We start from the raw sequence: 20,030 nt of genomic DNA on the forward strand, positions 1-20,030 counted from the left end.
ATTCTAGGGGCTGGTCTGTGCTGGCCCCACCATAAATTACAGCAGACTTAGGTGCCTAAGGGAGCTTTTGCCAGTAAAGTTCTGTCACTCCTTCCCCACCCCTTACTTTCACCAACACTCCATAGCTGTGGCTCTAATTTAAATTCAGTATTTTCTTCCTGCCCTTTAAACACTGAAGCATGCACATACCATAAAATAGTGTTTGTGAAGTGTTGTATAGAATTTAGTTTTATTCAGATTTATTCTTTATGGATGTCCAACCACTCTAATTTATGTTGGGGCCAGCACCTACCAGATGCTAGAATCAGGAATCTGTAACTCTTCCACCCCCCACGCCCTCCTAGCTGCCCTCCAGCATGGAGCTCTGACAAATGGAAGAACCCATCCATAAAGGAATGTAATGGCAATTCTGTTTCCATGATACAGTCACCCCATTTTGCACCCCAGCATCCGTTTTGCATTAGAGGGACTGGAAAGTTAAAAATTATGGTTTTAAAAAGAAATTGTCCATAGCTGTCACCAGTTACTTTGGATTTTAAAAATTCAGTTTTAACAATCTAATTTGATATTCAATACTTTGTTAATACTAAATTGCTGGAGGGGGAAGGGAATTCTTGGACATTAGAAATTGACTAGTCAGTTTCGCTTTTGTTTATAGTCAAATTCTAGTTGTTCATTTTCAGGTTCTCAGTTGTGCCATGCTGTATGCTTAAAAGGGGAATGTTTCTTTGTTAAAAATATGTACAATGGAATTTTAAAAGCAATAATTGAAATATTTAAAAAGAGGGACCTGTCTGGTTTTAAGATTAAATTAGATAAGTTTATAGAGGGAATGGTTTAATGGTAAAACATATTAGCTGAGGAATACAGAGTATTGGAAGGTAAATAGTATAATGGCTAACAAGGATCAGGCTGGTGACTCTTGCCTACATGCTCGGGGTCTTGCTGATTGCCATATTTGGGGTCGGGAAGGAATTTTCCTCCAGGGTAGATTGGCTGAGGCCCTGGAGGTTTTTTGCCTTCCTCCGCAGCATGGGGCAGGGATCGCTAGCAGGAGGGTTCTCTGCCAATTGAAGTCACTAAAACACAGGATTTGGGGACTTCATCAGCAGAGTCAAGGGAAGGGTAGGGACGGTTTTGTGGCCTGCAGCATGCAGGGGGTCAGACCAGATGACCATAATGGTCCCTTCTGACCTTAAAGTCTATGAGTCTATGAATCTATAAACTGTAAGACATTTATATTTGAATATCTGAGGGCAAATTTGACTTGAAAGTGTCCCTTTACAGTCAGTTGGGGGGTTTTTTTGGTTGGTTGGTTTTTGCTTTAAGGATTTTACATGAGGTGTGTATCTATATTAAAATACCCATAAAAAGAGAAATGTTATCAAGAATGAGGTGTCAAAATATACCTGTTGTAGAATAAGATATTGAAAAGTAGCATCCCCAAGTACTAGGAGCACCTTAAACAAATCATTAGTCAATAGTAAGATATGTAATCAGTTCTATTATTCACACAGCACAAACTAAACTCCTAAAGTCCTGTCTTAGCAAGCATTCACATCAGTGTAAAACCTGAAAAAGTGGTGGTGTTGTTATTGTTGTGCCCACGTTCTGTTCTGGAATTTGGAAGGGATATCTCCCAGGAACTTAGAGACAACAATTCTCCCTCTCTCTTTTTCTCTCACTGCAGAATTTACAAATGTTAGTAGTTGTGGAAATATTCAAGACTGTGAAAGGGTCTAGTTTCCAAATGCAAAAAAATAAAAAATATAAATTCACCTCCATCTCATAACAGAAGTGTACTCATTACAGTGTATTTACAAAGCCTGAACTACATCTATAAAATTATTAAGAAGCCATATCCACTATCATTATGACAATTTTCTTCTTCTTATAATTATATCCTTCATAAGAATCACCTTTGTCTTTTAAAATATTATCTAGGCCGCAGTCTTCCCCTTATGTTGGTGGGTTGAATGCCTGATAAGAATAGAGTGGAGCCAAAATGTCTGGCTCATTTTTATATTTTCTGTGGGTGGGTACAATTTGTGATTGCCAAATTTAAACTAGCACAAAACTACATGGCTTCCTCTCCTCCCAAGGAGCTCCTTATCGTATACAGAAAGGAAATAGAACTCATTACCTTCAAAGAGAGAGCTCTCCCCCAAGAACGCCCATGTTAAAACGCCCTGTTGGCATCAGATTAGGTTTAAAATTATTAAAGTTAATGTTTAAAATTAAATATACACAAGTTAAGAAGGAAGGTACTGTACATCTGGGGTCAGGCTTGAGTTATGAGGGATAACAGGCATCGGTTACAAAGATGAAGAGATACATACAAATCACATAACCAGCATGGATCCAGATTGGGGTGTGGGAGTTTTAAGAGCGTCAGTGGAGAAGTGGGCTCAGGTATGCCACCCATGGAATGTATTAAGAGTCCAAGTTAGTATCGGTGTAGCGAATAAGTATATTACTACAATAATATCTTCAAGACCCAAAAAGATTTCAGTTGCTGCCAGCAACTTTGTTTCTAGAAACTCAATTCTGGATGGGGTTGATTGCCCTCAAGTCTTTTGGTAGCTACTGGAAATTGAGGGTATCAGTACCTTAAAGATCAGGCTCCCTCCAAGAGCCATTTTCAGCTTTATTTTTTAAACTCTTATTTTTATAGTTTTCCAGCACAGCTGTTTGAACTATTCCCCAAAGACCCATTGTTTCTGCATAGAATTCTGTTTCACAGAATGTTTTTGCCAGCCTTAGTGCTTTACTAAGATATGTATCTGGGTACCTCACAATCTTTTTAGTCTCAACTGCACTGTGTAGTCAGAAAGTCAAGAGTTAGGAGAACCCATGGCACCTTTCACAAGAATAAGGGTATTAAACCTGATGTCTTGGTAAAATTCCAGTGCTGTCTGTCCATCTATGCACATATATAGCTCTCATCACCATAATACGAGTACCTCACAGCACTCTGAAGTAGGGATGTATTATCCCCCATTTTACAGTTGGAGAACTGAGGCACAGGGTACATTAAGTGACTTGGCCAAGTCTGTGGCTGAGGCAGGACTTGAACCTACATCTCAAGTTCCAGTCCAGACCCTAACCAGTAGGCCATCCTTACTTTCTTGAGAAGAGGAGTGGGCAAACAAATTCCCTCCACAGGGTCAATAAACTATAGTAATCTTAATTTCAGTTCTATAGTGTTGTTCAGCTTTGTATTGTAGTTTTACAAAGCTTCTGTTGTTCACCTCTAATATGGCTACATTTCATTGGTGGCTAAAATGATCTTTCTGACTGCTTGAGTATCCTCCATTTAAAAAGGTATTATCAATATACAGTAAGTTTTTGCTTTGTGACACATTTTACTGGACTCAAGCCTTTATAAACAAATTGCTATGACAAAAACAAACAACAATAAAACACCTATTCACTATCAGAGTTACAAGATACCCGGGGACATTGAAGTAGGCCTCTCTTTCTTTGTGGATTAAAGAATAATAGCAAGGGTAATTAGTAGCTAAAAGTATTGCTTGGATAGTTTTAAAAATCCCATATCTGTCAACATTTACAACACAGTTTATCTTGATTATATTTCTGCATTTGAGTCAAAAAGAAAGAAAGTGATGCTGCCCATTAACCAACAAATCAGTCACAGCAACTTCACCTTGCAAAACTGCAGGGAGACTAAGTGGACAGATTCTAATTTTATTGACAGTAAAACTACTGAACTAAACATTGATGGGACTGTTGCAAATGAAGACACTACCTAGAATGGCTACAAGATATCTTCTTATAGTTCTGTACCTCCAACAGCTCATTTATTTTATGCACTGACATATAAACAGAGCACGGAAGTGTTTGGGATTTTTTTAAATCTTTTGTCATTGCATTGGATCTAAGGGCTGCTCTACACAGTGGAGTAATTTTTAAAAGGCATTAACATGTTGTGCACTAATTGGTACATTTAGTCAGCCCTTGTTGGTACACACTAAAGGCTCCCTCGTATGCTTTAACCTAGTGCTGTTTCCCAATACTAGGTTAAAGCATGCTAGGGAACCTTCATTGTCCACCAGCAGGCGCTACATGGACCAATTAATGCGCAACATGGTAGGTGCTTTAAAAATCACACCCCCTTAGGGCACATTACCCCATGTAAACAAGTCCTGTCAAGAGAGAGGGAGAGAGAGTGTGAGTGAGTGAGTGAGTGAGTGAGTGAGTGAGTGAATGTATGTATGTATATATATATATGTATATATATATATATACATACATACATTCACTCACTCACTCACTCACTCACTCACTCACTCACACTCTCTCTCCCTCTCTCTTGACAGGACTTGTTTACATGGGGTAATGTGCCCTAANGTGCCATGTGATTGAACAACAGGGCCACTTGGTGCCATCAAGTCATGACTGCCGTTCATTTACAAGTAATAGTCTTGACAGCAGTCATAGGTCACCAAGCAGATGTGCTATTTTTGGTCTCTTCCTATCCAAAATGGGGTACAGGGCCATCGCAAGCCACACCTGGGCAAGTATCAAGTGCCAGAACAGTCCTACTCAAAGTCTATATGCTTTCTCTTGTGTTTTATTAACTGGACCCTAAACTTTTTTTTTGTTAACTTATTCTTGATGCTCCCCCTCTCCTCCTGAGAATTCTGGAAATGTTAAGGCACCCAAATTATTAATTCATGCAGAAGTAGTGTCTCCTAAGGATAAGAGGTCTATCAACAAAACTGCTGAAAATCATCATTTAATGTCATTAACTTGTGATTAGAGTTCTCTCTTTTCCTTACTCTCTCATTTTTCTTTTTTCCATTAATAATTGGTTCTGTTTCATCCCTGGGGGGAAAAATACTATCACAGATTAATAAAGATTACTCCTTGTGCAAAGATATTCCTTTACTTCTAGTGAGGCTGTTACATCTAGAAATTGTGTCCTGGACAAAGTGATTATTTTTCTGCTCATGAATAATAGCTTGCATTTCTGCAATGGAATATTCTGTTTTAAAATAAGGGAATGCTTAGCACAGCAAATCTGTTTACTGCAGGTAGTCAGTGTATATTTCACTGTATATGGATTTGAAGTCATCTTTTAAAAGAATACTTAATAAATAGCATTTTCTACCCTCAATTCATTCTGCAAATAGTGTATTAATTAATACAACTAGCTCTGACAGATTTTCAGTTACAGTACTAGTTCAAAAAACCTTCATCTGCTCTCCTAAAACCAGGAAGAATATGAATTTTACTATTTAAAAACAAAACAAAAACACTGAGTTTGTTTTACATCTGTGCCTACTAGCAGTATAGCAAAAAGTTCGGGAGATTTAGCTGAAGATATTCTAAAAGATAGTAAAAATGCATACCACTTTAACATTTTTAGTTTACACTTTTCCACCACACTTATCGAAGTGAATTAGAGCCCTACCAAATTCACGGCCATGACAAACACATCCAACCGTGAAATCTGGTCTGCCACCATGAAATCTGATCTTTTGTGTGCTTTTATCCTACACTATACAGATTTCACAGGAGAGACCAGCATTTCTCAAATTGATGGCCCTGATCCAAAAGGGAGTTCCAGGAGGGTTGCAAGGTTGTTGCTTTTTTTTGGGGGGGGGGGGGGGGGGGGGGAAGAGGTGGTTACGGTATTGGCACCCTAACTTCTGCGCTGCCTTCAGAGCTGGGCAGCCAGAGAGCAGCAGCTATTGGCTAGGTGCCCAGCTCTGACGGCAGTGCCCTGCCAGCAGCAGTGCAGAAGTAAGGGTGCTAATACCATACTATACCATCCTTACTTCTGTGCTGCAGCTGGTGGTGGCTCTGCCTTCAGAGCTGGGCTCCTAGCCAGCAGCCACCGCTCTCCAGCTGCCCAGCTATGAAAGCAGTGCCACCGCCAGCAGCAGTGCAGAAGTAAGAGTAGCAGTAATGCAACCCCCCTACAATAACCTTTTGACCCCCTGCCTCCACACACAACTCCTTTTTGGGTCAGGACCCCTACACTACAACACAGTGAAATTTCAGATTTAAATAGCTGAAAACATGAAAATTTATTATTTTTAAAATCCTGTGACCATGAAATTGACCAAAATGGACCATGAATTTGATAAGGCCCTAATTATAATACTGCAGTACAAGTTTTCTGCATGAGAAAGTACTTCTAGTATTTAAATGTCCATAAATTAGCTATAACCAATCTACTGTTCTAAAATGCACTGCTAGGAGGTATGTATCAAACTTTTCTACCAGAAAGGAATAGTCTGTTTACATCTAAGCCTTAATATTTCACTAAATGCTTTAGATTATATTTAAAAAAAAAAAAAAAGACCAACATTTCAGTATAGACCTTTTAAGCAAACCAATGTTTCACAGGAAAAGGGAAGGTGAAAAGTACCCAGTCAGAGCCTCTCTGAACAATTTGGTCAGCTACAATTCTGATTTTTTATTTTATTTTATTTTATTTTTTTACCATGAAAATTAGTTCCTTTTTTCTACTGTGTTTCAGATTCAGGAGGACCCACCCAATCACATTTCTAGAAGATCTGGAAACAAACCTAACCTGATCTGCAGATAGAGTCAGGCATTTTGACATCTAAATGATCTACACTGTGTCAGCAAATATTTGAACCTGCATGAAAAATGAGGCCTAGTTAAGGTTGTGTTAAAAATCAGACCCTTTACATTATTACTTGATTTATTCTTAACTCAGGCCTGGTCTACACTAGGCGTTTATGTCGAAGTTAGCGCCGTTACATCGAATTAACCCTGCACCCGTCCACACCGCGAAGGTATTTAGTTCGACATAGAGGTCTCTTTAATTCGACTTCTGTACTCCTCCCCGACGAGGGGAGTAGCGCTAAATTCGACATGGCCATGTCGAATTAGGCTAGGTGTGGATGGAAATCGATGCTAATAGCTCCAGGAGCTATCCCACAGTGCACCACTCTGTTGACGCTCTGGACAGCAGTAAGAGCTCGGATGTTCTGAACTGCCACACAGGAAAAGCCCCGGGAAAATTTGAATTTGAATTCCTTTTCCTGTCTGGCCAGTTTGAATCTCATTTCCTGTCTGGACATCGTGGCGAGCTCAGCAGCACTGGCAACGATGCAGAGCTCTCCAGCACTGATGGCAGTGCAATCTCAGAATAGAAAGAGGGCCCCAGCATGGACTGATCGGGAAGTCTTGGATCTCATCGCTGTGTGGGGCGATGAGTCCGTGCTTTCCGAGCTGCGATCCAAAAGACGGAATGCAAAGATCTATGAGAAGATCTCTAAAGACATGGCAGAGAGAGGATACAGCCGGGATGTAACGCAGTGCCGCGTGAAAATCAAGGAGCTGAGGCAAGGCTACCAGAAGACCAAAGAGGCAAACGGACGCTCCGGATCCCATCCCCAGACATCCCGTTTCTACGAGGCACTGCATTCCATCCTCGGTGCGGCCGCCACCACTACCCCACCACTGACTGTGGACTCTGAGGATGGGATAGTGTCCACGGCCGGATCCTCGGACATGTTAGCGGACGGGGAAGATGAGGAAGGAGATGAGGAGGACGAGGCAGTTGACAGCGCTCACAACGCTGATTTCCCCGACAGCCAGGATCTCTTCATCACCCTTACAGAGATCCCCTACCAACCCTCCCCAGCCGTTACCCCGGACACAGAATCTGGTGAAGGATCATCCAGTAAGTGTTGTAAACATCTAAACATTTATTTGTAACAGAACATGATTATTAACAATGTAAAAAATGGGTTTCTCATGATTAGTTTGATTAACTTAACGGTTCAGTCATGGGCAGTGCAACTATTTCAAAAAAATCTAGCAATGTCCGGTTTTGCATGATTGTCCTGCCCAAGCCGCTCTACTGTTTAGTCCCTGCTACTGCAGCTACAGTAAGATGCGGTCTATATGTCCGGGGATGGAGCAGAAATCCTCCTGGGACATCTCAAGGAAGCTCTCCTGCAGGTAATTTGAAATCCGCTGCATTAGGTTCTTGGGGAGAGCGGCCTTATTGGGTCCTCCGTAGTAGGACACGTTGCCGCGCCACGAGACTAGCAAGTACTCCGGAATCATTGCTTGGCACAGCATGGCGGCATACGGCCCTGGTCTTTGAAGGCTTTCCCGGAGCATTCTCTGTCTGTCGCTCTCAGAGATCCTCATGAGGGTGATGTCGCTCATGATGACCTGCTTTGAATGAGGTAGGGGAATGTTAGTGTTGGGACTGCTTTACCGTTCCTTTACAGAACTGTAACCGCTGGTTTGCAGCCACGCGGTGGAGGCGGGAGAGGGTCAGCCGAAAGGGATCGTTCCCGGGGACAGCCGCGAGGGTGTGGGACAGGAGCAGACTTCCTGCTTGCCGGATTGCTGGCAGCAGGGACCGACATTGATTTCAATGTGAAATGAGGCCATTGCTAATATTAAAGTTTTAAGCTGCCACGAATCTACGGCTTACCATGTCTGCGTGCAAGAGCAATTCCGTTGTCCTGACAGGGTTCTCAAAAGTGCTCTGCAAAACCCCAGACACTGAATGCGAAGGCCGAGAATTCGACCTTGTGCTGAGTGCGCATGTGATAGGTGCTGTGCATGGTCCTGTTCACAGAGAAAGACTATGTTCTTTGTTCACAACTACATTTATCTTTCTGAGGAATTCACTCCCTTTTTCCCATTCCCACAGCCCCATCTGCGACTGTCTCACAACCTAGCCTGTCATCACACTCCCAGAGGCTAGGGAGGATTAGGCATAAGAAGAAGAGGACACGGGAGGACATGTTCTCAGAGCTTATAGCCTGCTCCCGAGCCCAGGCAGCACAGCAGACCCAGTGGCGGGAGAACTTGTCCCAAATGCACCAAGCCAACATGGATCGGGAGGAGAGGTGGCGTCAGGAAGACCAGCAGGCGACTCAAACCCTGCTTGGACTACTGAGGGAGCAAACGGACACGCTCCGGCGCCTTGTGGATGTTCTGCAGGAACGGAGGCAGGAGGACAGAGCCCCGCTGCAGTCCATCTCTAACCGCCCTCCCCCGCCACCAAGTCCCATACTCCCTTCACCCAAAGTGCACAGAAGGAGAGGCGGCAGAGTCCCTGCTAACTCTCACTCCACCCCTGCAGAGAGCTCGAGCAGCAGAAGGCTCTCATTCCCCAAAGTTTGACAAGTTCTTTCCTTCCCGCCTGACACAAGCCCCCGTCCAAGTTTCACTTCCCAGTCCCATGTGTAGTTGATAATAAAAAATATGTTTCTGTTAACTACTGTTTCCATCATGTTCTTTTGGAGGAGGGGGGGAAAGGGGGTTGGTAATTGGACAGGACAGTCAACTTTGGCAGGGTACATAGTCGGGGGCAGGCACAGCAGCAGGGCACATACATAGTGCAGTGATGCAGTGACTACTTACCCTGGTTAGTCTGGGAGGTTCTTTTCATGTTATGTGGTGGGGGGTGGGTTGCTCTGTGACTTTGTGGCAGGGGAGGGCAGTTAGAGATCTTAAGCGGCGGTCCTTAGGCAGGATCACAGAGCCACACAGCAGGGGATCTGTAACCGTCCCCCCCCTGCCACAAAGTCACATAGACCCCCCATACACACAGTCCCTATCAGGAGGGGTGACAGGCTCCGTTGAAAGAACCATCCCACCGCAGCGGAGCCTGTCAGTCCTTGAGTTTAGAAGCTGCATTCGCGCGACTACACTACAGCCGCTCCGCACCACAGTCTGCGTCCCAGTTTTTAAAAATTCCCGCGAAAACAGTATTAAAGAAAACGGTGTGCTTTAACAAAGTAGAACTATTTTTATTTTGAAACGTGTGTTGGAAGTGGGGTGAAGGCTTCTCTGTACACAAAATTAGAAAGTCACAGGTTACCCTGCTCACTCAGGAACTTTGCTTTCAAAGCCTCCCGGATGCACAGCGCTTCCCGCTGGTCTCTTCTAATCGCCCGGCTGTCTGGCTGTGAGTAATCAGCAGCCAGGCTAATTTCCTCAACCTCCCACCCCGCCATAAAGGTCTCCCCCTTGCTCTCACAGAGATTGTGGAGCACACAGCAAGCTGCTATAACAATGGGGATATTGGTTTCGCTGAGATCACAGCGAGTCAGCAAGCTTCTCCATCTCCCCTTGAGACGGCCAAAAGCACACTCCACCACCATTCTGCACTTGCTCAGCCGGTAGTTGAAGAGTTCTTTTTCAGTGTCCAGGGCACCTGTATAGGGCTTCATGAGCCAGGGCATTAGCGGGTAGGCTGGGTCCCCGAGGATGACTATAGGCATCTCCACATCCCCAACAGTTATTTTGTGGTCCGGGAAGTAAATACCTTGCTGCAGCCGTCTAAACAGACCAGAGTTCCTGAAAACACGAGCGTCATGAACCTTGCCCGGCCATCCGACATTGATGTTGGTAAAACGTCCCCTGTGGTCCACCAGTGCTTGCAGCACCATTGAAAAGTAGCCCTTTCTGTTAATGTACTGGCTGGCCTGGTGGTCCGGTGCCAGGATAGGGATGTGAGTTCCATCTATGGCCCCACCGCAGTTTGGGAATCCCATCGCTGCGAAGCCATCTATGATCGCCTCCAAGTTTCCCAGGGTCACTACCTTTGGCAGCAGTACATCAACGATTGCCTTGGCTACTTGCATCACAACAACCCCCACGGTAGATTTGCCCACCCCAAACTGGCTCGCGACTGACCGGTAGCAGTCAGGCGTTGCAAGCTTCCAGAGGGCTATGGCCACTCGCTTCTGGACAGTCAGGGCTGGTCGCATCCGGGTGTCATTGCGCTTCAGGGCAGGGGACAGCAACTCACAAAGTTCAAGGAAAGTTCCCTTCCGCATGCGGAAGTTTCGCAGCCACTGTGATTCATCCCAGACCTGCAGCACTATGCGGTCCCACCACTCAGTGCTTGTTTCCCGTGCCCAGAATCGCCGTTCCACGGCATCAACATGACCCATTGCCACCGTGATGTCCTCGGCGCTGGGTCCCCTGCTTTCTGAGAGGTCTGTGCTACTCTCAGACTTCAGGCCATCACCGCGTTGACGTAGCCTCCTCGCCTGACTTTTCTGCATCTGCCTCAGGGCAACCTGTATGATAAGCTGCGAGGCGTTGAGAGCGGCCACAACTGCAGCGATGGTTGCAGCGGGCTCCATGCTCACAGTGCTGTGGCGTCCGCGCTGTCAATGACTTGAAAAGTGCGCGAAATGATTTCCCGCCGGCGCTTTCAGGGAGGGAGGGAGGGCGGGAGTGATGGACGGATGACGACAGTTACCCAAAAGCACCCTGGCCCATTTTTTTTTTACCCAGAAGGCATTTGCGGCTCCACCCAGAATTCCAATGGGCGGCGGGGACTCCGGGAACTGTGGGATAGCTGCCCTCAGTGCACCGCTTCCAATGTCGACGCTTTCCCCGTTAGTGTGGACTCACAAAGTCGAATTACTGTCCTTAGTGTGGACACACACGTTCGACTTTGCAATATTGATTCCAAATATTCGATTTAAGTAAAATCGAACTACTCTCGTAGTGTAGACAAGGCCTCACTCTGGTGAAAGACACTGATCTTACAGCTGACATATGCCACCTTCTGGACAAAGATGCAATAGCTTTATTAACAGCAAAAGAAAATACACAAACTGTCTAAATGACAGCCAGCAGTTCTGTTGAGAAACAGTAAAATTTGAAAGCAGCAGGTTCTCCTGGCTACAGTGTCTTCATATAAGTAGGCTTGCTGCTGTAATTTCCTACAGTAAAAAAATCCAGTATTAACTCTAAAAATGATATTATTTGTCTGTAAGTAGAATTCTCTGAATATACAGCCTCCCAGATCTACACACTAGGAGAAGTTAAAGCAATTAACATGCATTAGAGAGCATAAAGAAAGTATGTAGACTTCATAAGCCCCTGACTGCTTTCCTGGAAAAAACAAGCAGAGATGGAAGGCAAGAGAGTGTACATCTACAGAAGCAATATATTTTTTCACTATTTCTGAGAGCTGGGAAGGGCAATGAACCCGTAGGTTGGGTACACTTTTTTCTCTTCCTTTATATATTTTCCTCCAATTTTTCCACTTTGGGAAACTATTGAGCAGGAATCACTTTGAAGGTAAACTGATCATGTCTGTTTAAAGAGACTGCCTTATCCAACAAGCTCTGTCAACTTAGCCTCTGGGTTTAAAACAGTAACGTTGGGTAAAAATGTGAAGCGAAAGCCAAGTGGCACAGCAGTATAAAGTATACTACAGAAAATAATGCACTGTATTTCCTGCATTACATCCAACAACTTGTGGTGGAATTAAGTTATATCTGTGAGAAAGACATTCAACCTTGATTTAAAGAATCCAAAGTGATGGAGAATTTACCACATCCCTTAATAAGCTATTCCAATAGTTGGAAACCCTCACTGTTAAAAGCATGCCTTATTTCCAGTTTTTAAACTTTGCTATCTTCAACTTCCAGCCACTAGATCTTGTTATGTCTTTGTACAAGAAGGCTCTTAAAATCTAGCAAAAAGAAAATCTTCTACCTGTTCAGTAATTACGAACTGTGATCAAGACAGCTCTTAAAATCTTCAGTTTGAGAAACTAAACAAATTGAGTTCCTTCTGTCTCTCGTTGTAAGATATGTTTACAAGACCTTTAATCATTCTTGTAGCTCTTCACTGAACCCTCTCCCTACTTTTCAACATCCATACTAAAGAGAATTGGACTTCAGGGCCTGAAACACTTCTCTTTTTATTGTAGTTTTGGGGAATGGCAAACACATAACATTTTTGTTGGAAAGCTGCATTTTCAACATTTAAACATCTTAATTCATTATAATCTAAACAAAATATTGAAAGGCAAAGGGAACTTCCAAATTCAAGCTAAGTTATAAATTATTGATGAATTCATTTAACACTCTTAAGTGGAAATGTGAACCCAGGATTCCACTAGCTGAAAAATAAATGCAGTGGTAGCAGACACTTTCTGGCAGAGGTAATTGCCCCAAAAGCCTATCTTGAAAGAAAGTAAAATAAATTCTCATTTATGGGTTTAAATGGAAAGCCCACCATGTTACTAAAGGTTAAATTCAGATCTCAAGAATGGATAGGAACCTGACACCAGGAAAAAGATTGAAGAGATCTTTGGAAAAAATGCTTTACCTGCTGGTAAAGCAATACTGATTTACTGTCTACTGTATTAAGGAAGCACCTATTGCTACAAAATATAATTTATAAACCATTTGAAAGATATTTGATTAATGAAATTAATGTAACTAAAGACAAAAGACTGCATAAAACTAACTGGTAGACAAAAGAAGAACTTTATTCCTAACTCAAATGGAAAATATTTCATTTTTATGTTATGAGTCCAATTCTACTTCCATGGAAGCCAATGGCTAAATTCCCACTGACTTAAAAAGGACCAGGTGCGGGCCCTGTATCTCTCCCTAGTTAAAGGTTTGGAAGACTCTAAGGAATGTAATGGACTTCCACTGAAAGGTAGATGAGGCCCAAAAACCAGGTTTCTATCCATCTAGTTCTTATCTTTTTGGAAGCAAATGTCAGGTTTCAAAAGAAACAAAGAACAGAGGAGAGGAAAGAAAATGTGTCCGTGGGGAGAGGCATGGAAAGGTATTAATATTTTAGTCTAGAAAATATTTAGACAAATCAAAATAAATTTCAACTTAAAAAAACTTAAGTCCCTTGACTGGTTGGTTGGTTGGTTTAGGGCTTCGGGAAACGTACAATATTTCATTAACAATGTAACAGGATTGGGAACCAGTGTTTCTCACTTTAGTCATAGCTGTATGTTCTGGTCAATTTCATTTATCCACCTGACTTCAGAAATATTTTACAATTTTTCAGTCAATAATAGTTATGAAATTCCCTCACACAGCTTCTCTTATTCTCCAGTGATGGGGCACCTTCTTAGCTGGTATAAATTGTCATAACACCACTGAAGTCAATTTACACCAGCTGAGAACCTACCCCATGGCATTAAGAGTAAGAGTTCTCACCAATACAAGCCAACTTCCACATGCTGTGGAATAATGACTGTCTGTTACCCTTGACGCATCCCAAACTTGACACACAAAAGTTGCCCACTAAAGTTTGTAATCTTACTGGTGGGCTTACTCTTCATGTAAACAGGATCCTCAATATTTCTTTCCCAAATCAGAACTCTAACCTTCTATAGATCTACACTCCATATTCATTTTCTGAAAATGCAGGCAAATGGCCAAATCTAGGACAAGCCCAAATTCTGCAGACTCTCCCCACCTACACCCATAAATTTTATCATTGATCCCTCAAACCTATGTCCCACTCCTTCTCGATCACCCATGTGTTGCATACTGTTAAATACATTTCTGATTTAATTCAAACTTTAAAACACTAATACTTGTCACTCAACTAATCTCTCTCTCTAACATCTAATGTCACATGTGACTACCCACCTCCAACTCTGCATATTATTCAACAATCATTACATATTAAAAAATAAAATATATACAGATAAACAGCCATATGTACTATTGCCTAAAGCAAGCACCCAAAACAACCCCAAATGGACTGAAGATATTTTTGCTCTGCTACAATTCTACTCTTCCTTTATTAGAAAATCATTTTAGTTAAGCTATTTTTTTTTTTTCAGTCCTTTAAGACAGGTTTCACTGAAGTACTTGTGGCTGACAGGAATCAATAAATCCTTAAGGGCCAAATTCTGCAGACATTATACACTCAAAGTTCCCATTAAGTCAATGGGAGTTTTGCCTACATAAGGAGTAAAGACTGCAGGATTTGGCCATATTAAAACAGGTATTGGAAAACATATGGTCATGTAAGTAGGCAAGCATTAGAAATCAGCAGTGATAGGGCCAGACATAGTGTGAAGAGACCCTATGTATGTTTCTCCATAAAAGTCTGCTAATACTTCTTGTGACTTCCAAGATGCTTTTTTTGTTAATAGCAACACTGGATATGGAAATTAAAGTCACAGAAGGGAGAACAATTCTACATAAACCTAAAAGATACTGCCTGCTTATGCAAATAATAATAATTATTTTCCAATACAGTAAATTGGTTTAATTAAGGAGATTTTTTTCTTCTCAAGCCAGGTTCCTATCTTTTATGATTATCAAAAAGATATATTCCTTTCAAGGTGAAATATCCTGACGATTGATAGATCGATCGATAGATCGATGTATGTATGTATGTATGTATGTGTGTGTTTCCAGTTCTTTCAGATTAAAGGAAACTTACCTGAGCCTGGAGTCTTTAAAGGTATCTAGGTATGAAGGATAACTCCACCCAATTTTATTCCCTTTACATCGTAGTTCTATGCTCTGCCCTGCAGGCAGACTCAAAGTGGCAGCAGGTTTCTGGAAGCGGCCTTTATCCATCACTTGGATCATTATGGATTGGGATTTTGTGGATGAGTCACTGGATTCTCTCTCCTTTAATTTAGAGAGTTTGGGCTTCATTTTTTTGTTGGCAGGTTTAATTTTGTTTTCTCCTGGTTCCTTTGGACGCTTACTCTTTGCAGGTTGTCCGGTAACTAATAAAAATGTAAAGAAAAAAGCTATGTGTTAATGATGATTTTCAACAAGCAAAAAATTATAATTATCTTTGAAAGGTTTCTTCTCTGCAAGTGTCTATAATAACTACAGTCTTTATGTAAAAAGAGTTTTCCTTCCTGGAAGCTCACCTTGATCAGCCTTCATACAAGGAAAGCATAGAAAAATTGATTGGGGTCATAGAATTCCAAACTCTCATGGAAATTTAAGTATTAAACCACCGAATGTCACATGTTCCAGAAAAATACAGACTGCTCTTAATATTTAGGAAAATCTGTCTCTGTGTGTAACACAATTAATAGGAATAGACAAATAAATGAAAGGTATCAGAACTCAATGTAACATGGGAACAAATACCTTTGTCTCAGATAATTTCAGTCAAAGCTGTCAGTTCAGTCATGCACTTAGTCACGTGGTGAATTGAAAGTAAGTCTTGCATCTTAAAATAGGTCGTCATATGTGGCCATCCACTCCTACACCTCTGTATAATTTTGCAGACAATGTGTGTTAAAAGAAGGGTGCCACATAACAAATATCAGGAAGTTTACAGATCACTGCTGATTTTTTGGTGCATTTGTTAAATGTTGTGAGTTTCTTTATAGTGATAATACATTTGACATTTAAAAATCTCCAAGGCAACAGCTAGATTTTTCAATTATGGCCATCAATCACAGGTGCCCAACTGGAAATTCTTAGGACTTGATAGAGAATCTAACACCTTCAGTGCCTATTGACTTCAACTGGAGTTGTGGGTGCTCAGACTTTTTAAAATAAGGTGTCTCAAATTGAAGCATCCAAAACTGGTGGCCAGTTTTTAAAGTGTCCACTTTCAAGAACATTTCTGGACTGAGGATGTCTGGCCAGTAAATATTAATCTAATGAAATAAACAAAAACTTGAACGATAAGCAAAGTCAGTAGACGTGCAGCAGCAAATCAAGTCAGTGGGGAAAAAAACAAAAACAAAAAAAACCACCACACTCTGGTACTGCCTTTGCTACCTTCAAATCCCTTCTAAAAACTCCTTCTGCCACAGCACTTAAATGAAGTGGGGATCGATTATTAAACCAACCAAAGCCATAACATAATCACAAAGAGGGGGTACATGCCTTACAGACTCAATCTTGCAAAAATGGCACTACTCACACAAGTTATCCTGTACATAAATGCTTGCAGGATTGGGCCTTTATTGTGCAGCCACATGATTTTATTGTCACTTCGTCAGTTTATGAAGCTAACTTTTAGTGGCACGTTCAGTTTAGGTTCTAATCCTGCAAACACGTGAATAACTGAGTAAGATACTCTCATGAACAAAGTCACTCATGTGTGGAATTATTCACAGGAGCAGGCCTTCAGTTTGCATGCTTTCAATATCATAGAATATCAGGGTTGGAAGGGACCTCAGGAAGTCATCTAGTCCAACCTCCTGGTCAAAGCAGGATCTAATCTCCAACTAAAATCAGCCCAGCCAGGGCTTTCTCAAACCCAGGGCTGGCTCTAGGATTTTTGCCGCCCAAAGCAAAAACAATTTTGGCTGCCCCCCTCCCCCATTCTTTAATTACCCCACCCCCGGCCCCGCCTCAACTCCGCCCCTTCCCCAAATCCCCAGCCCTGCCTCCTCCCCCCAGGCTCTCAAGCCTAGGAGGGAAGGAGGGGGAGAAGCGGCACCCGCGCCGCGGCCACTCGGAGTCTCCTCCCTCCCAGGTTTGAGAGCCTGGGAGGGAGGGGGAGAAGCAGCACGCGAAACGGCCGCTCGGGATCTCCCCTCCCAGGCTCTCAAACCTGGGAGGGAGGAGAGGGGGAGACCCCGAGCCGCCGCGGTGCACGAAACAACTTGAGAGCCTGGGAGGGAGGGCGAGCAGCGGCGCGCGAATCAGCTGTTTCGCGCGCCGTGGCAGCAGCAGTGGAGGTGAGCTAGGGCGGCCGGGGCACATTTTTAGGGGCGACATTCTGGCACTGGCCATGCCGCCCCTAAAAATGTGCCGCCCCAAGCACCAGCTTGTTTTGCTGGTGCCTAGAGCCGGCCCTGGTCAAACCTTACCTTAAAAACCTCTAAGGAAGGAGATCCCACCACCTCCCTAGGTAACCCATTCCAGTGCTTCACCACCCTCCTAGTGGGAAAGTTTTTCCTAATATCCAACCTAACCCCTCCTCCTCCCCTCCCCCAATGCAACTTGAGACCATTACTCCTTGTTCTATCATCTGGTACCACTGAGAACAGCCTAAATTCATCCTCTTTCAGGTAGCTGAAAGCAGCTATCAAATCCCCCCTCATTCTTCTCTTCTGCAGACTAAATAATCCCAGTTCCCTCAGCCTCTCCTCATAAGTCATGTGCTCCAGACCCCTAATCATTTTTTGTTGCCCTCTGCTGGACTCCTTCCAATTTTTCCACATCCTTCTTGTAGTGTGGGGCCCAAAACTGGACACAGTACTCCAGATGAGGCCTCACCAATGTCAAATAGAGGGAATGATCACGTACCATAATCTGCTCGCAATGCTCCTACATATACAGCCCAAAATGCTGTTAGCCTTCTTGACAACAAGGGCACACTGTTGACTCATACCAGCTTCTCGTCCACTGTAACCCATAGGTCCTTTTCTGCAGAACTGTTACCTAGCCACTCAGTCCCTAGTCTGTAGTAGTGCATGGGATTCTCTGCACTCGTCCTTGTTGAACCCCATCAGATTTCTTTTGGCCCAATCCTCTAATTTGTCTAGGCCCCTCTGTATCCTATCCCTACCCTCCAGCGTATCTACCACTCCTCCCAGTTTAGTGTCATCTGCAAACTTGCTGAGGGTGCAATCCATGCCATCCTCCAGATCATTAATGAAGATATTGAACAAAACCGGCCTTAGGACCAACCCTTGGTGCACTCCGCTTGATAGCGGATGCCAATTAGACATGGAGCCATTGATCACTATCCATTGGGCCCGATGATCTAGCCAGCTCTCTATCCACCTTATAGTCCATCCATCCAGCCCATACTTCTTTAACTTGGCAGCAAGAATACTGTGGGAGACCGTATCAAAAGCTTTGCTAAAGTCAAGGAATAACACATCCACTGCTTTCCCCTCATCCACAGAGCCAGTTATCTCATCATAGAAGGCAATTAGGTTAGTCAGGCATGACTTGCCCTTGCTGAATCTATGCTGACTGTTCCTGATCACTTTTCTCTCCTCAAAGTGCTTCAAAATGGATTCCTTGAGGACCTGCTCCATGATTTTTCCTGGGACTGAGGTGAGGCTGACTGGCCTGTAGTTCCCTGGATCCTCCTCCTCCCCTTTTTTAAAGATGGGCACTACATTAGCCTTTTTCCAGTCATCTGGGACCTCCCTTGATCACCAGGAATTTTCAAAGATAATGGCCAATGGCTCTGCAATCACATCCGCCAACTCCTTTAGCGCCCTCAGATGCAGTGCATCCGGCCCCATGGACTTGTGTTCGTCCAGCTTTTTAAATAGCCCTGAACCACTTCTTTCTCCAGAGGGCTGGTCACATCCTCCCTGTACCGTGCTGCCCAGTACAGTAGTCTGGGAGATGATCTGGTTTGTGAAGACAGAGGCAAAAAAAGCATTGAGTACATTAGCTTTTTTCCCACATCCTCTGTCACTAGTTTGCCTCCCCCATTCAGTAAGGGGCCCACACTTTCCCTAACCTTCTTCTTGTTGCTAACATACCTGTAGAAACCCTTCTTGTTACTCTTAACATCCCTTGCTAGCTGCAACTCCAAGTGTGATTTGGCCTTCCTGATTTCACTCCCGCATGCCTGAGCAATATTTTTATACTCCTCCCTGGCCATTTGTCCAATCTTCCACTTCTTGTAAGCTTCTTTTTTGTGTTTAAGAGCAGCAAGGATTTCACTGTTAAGCCAAGCTGGTCGCCTGCCATATTTACTATTCTTTCTACACATCGGGAGGGTTTGTTCCTGCAACCTCAATAAGGATTCTTTAAAATACAGCCAGCTCTCCTGGACTCCTTTCCTCCTCATGTTATTCTCCCAGGGGATCCTGCCCATGAACCATATTTTTACTTGTCTCAAGAATGATGCACAATTAATCCATTTTGCTTTCTGTAAGACCCCTTAGGTTTAACCTCCTCTCTGCACTGATAAGTGTCTTTGTCTGTCAATAACTAATGCATAGTCAGTCACACTACTTGTACTGACATTGTGACAAATACTGTGCCAATAGGAATCTTTTGGGAGAGGTGCTTGGTGATTAGAAATTAAGCCCCCAGCCTTCATGACTGTTGTGTCTAAGGTCTTATCAACATGGGGAGGTTAATCCAGTTTTACTATAATTTGTTCTCATTAAAGTGCCTTGTATCCACAGCCAGTACCACATACCCATTACAGTAACCACGTCCCCTGAAACTCCGTACTTTGTGGGCTTCCATCAAGCTCCTGGCTTGATTGCCTTTTTTGGAGACCTGCATATTCCAGACCCAGCAGGAGAACAGTCACCGGAATGCAGACATCTACAAACACTGTGGGCAAATGAAGGC

At 43.2% G+C, this 20,030-nt stretch overlaps 1 protein-coding gene across 2 annotated transcripts in view; it reads right to left on the bottom strand.

The window, feature by feature from the left end:
• The window catches only part of PDGFRL (platelet derived growth factor receptor like), a 53,265-nt gene that overhangs the window by 22,274 nt on the left and 10,961 nt on the right, over positions 1–20,030 (bottom strand). Inside the window, exons 1-2 of one of the 2 annotated variants that reach the window (XM_034772409.1) lie at positions 15,885–15,979; positions 15,214–15,508 (exon numbers count right to left, since the gene is read on the bottom strand). In XM_034772409.1, the coding sequence (XP_034628300.1) occupies positions 15,214–15,434 (221 nt within the window). In that variant the 5' untranslated portion in view covers positions 15,435–15,508; positions 15,885–15,979. Of the gene's footprint in view, positions 1–15,213; positions 15,509–15,884; positions 15,980–20,030 lie in introns of those variants that run through there. The other variant, XM_034772408.1, reaches the window with a different exon arrangement.

The sequence above is a fragment of the Trachemys scripta genome, chromosome 5 (assembly GCF_013100865.1).
Source record: "Trachemys scripta elegans isolate TJP31775 chromosome 5, CAS_Tse_1.0, whole genome shotgun sequence".
Classification (NCBI taxonomy): Eukaryota; Metazoa; Chordata; order Testudines; family Emydidae; genus Trachemys; species Trachemys scripta.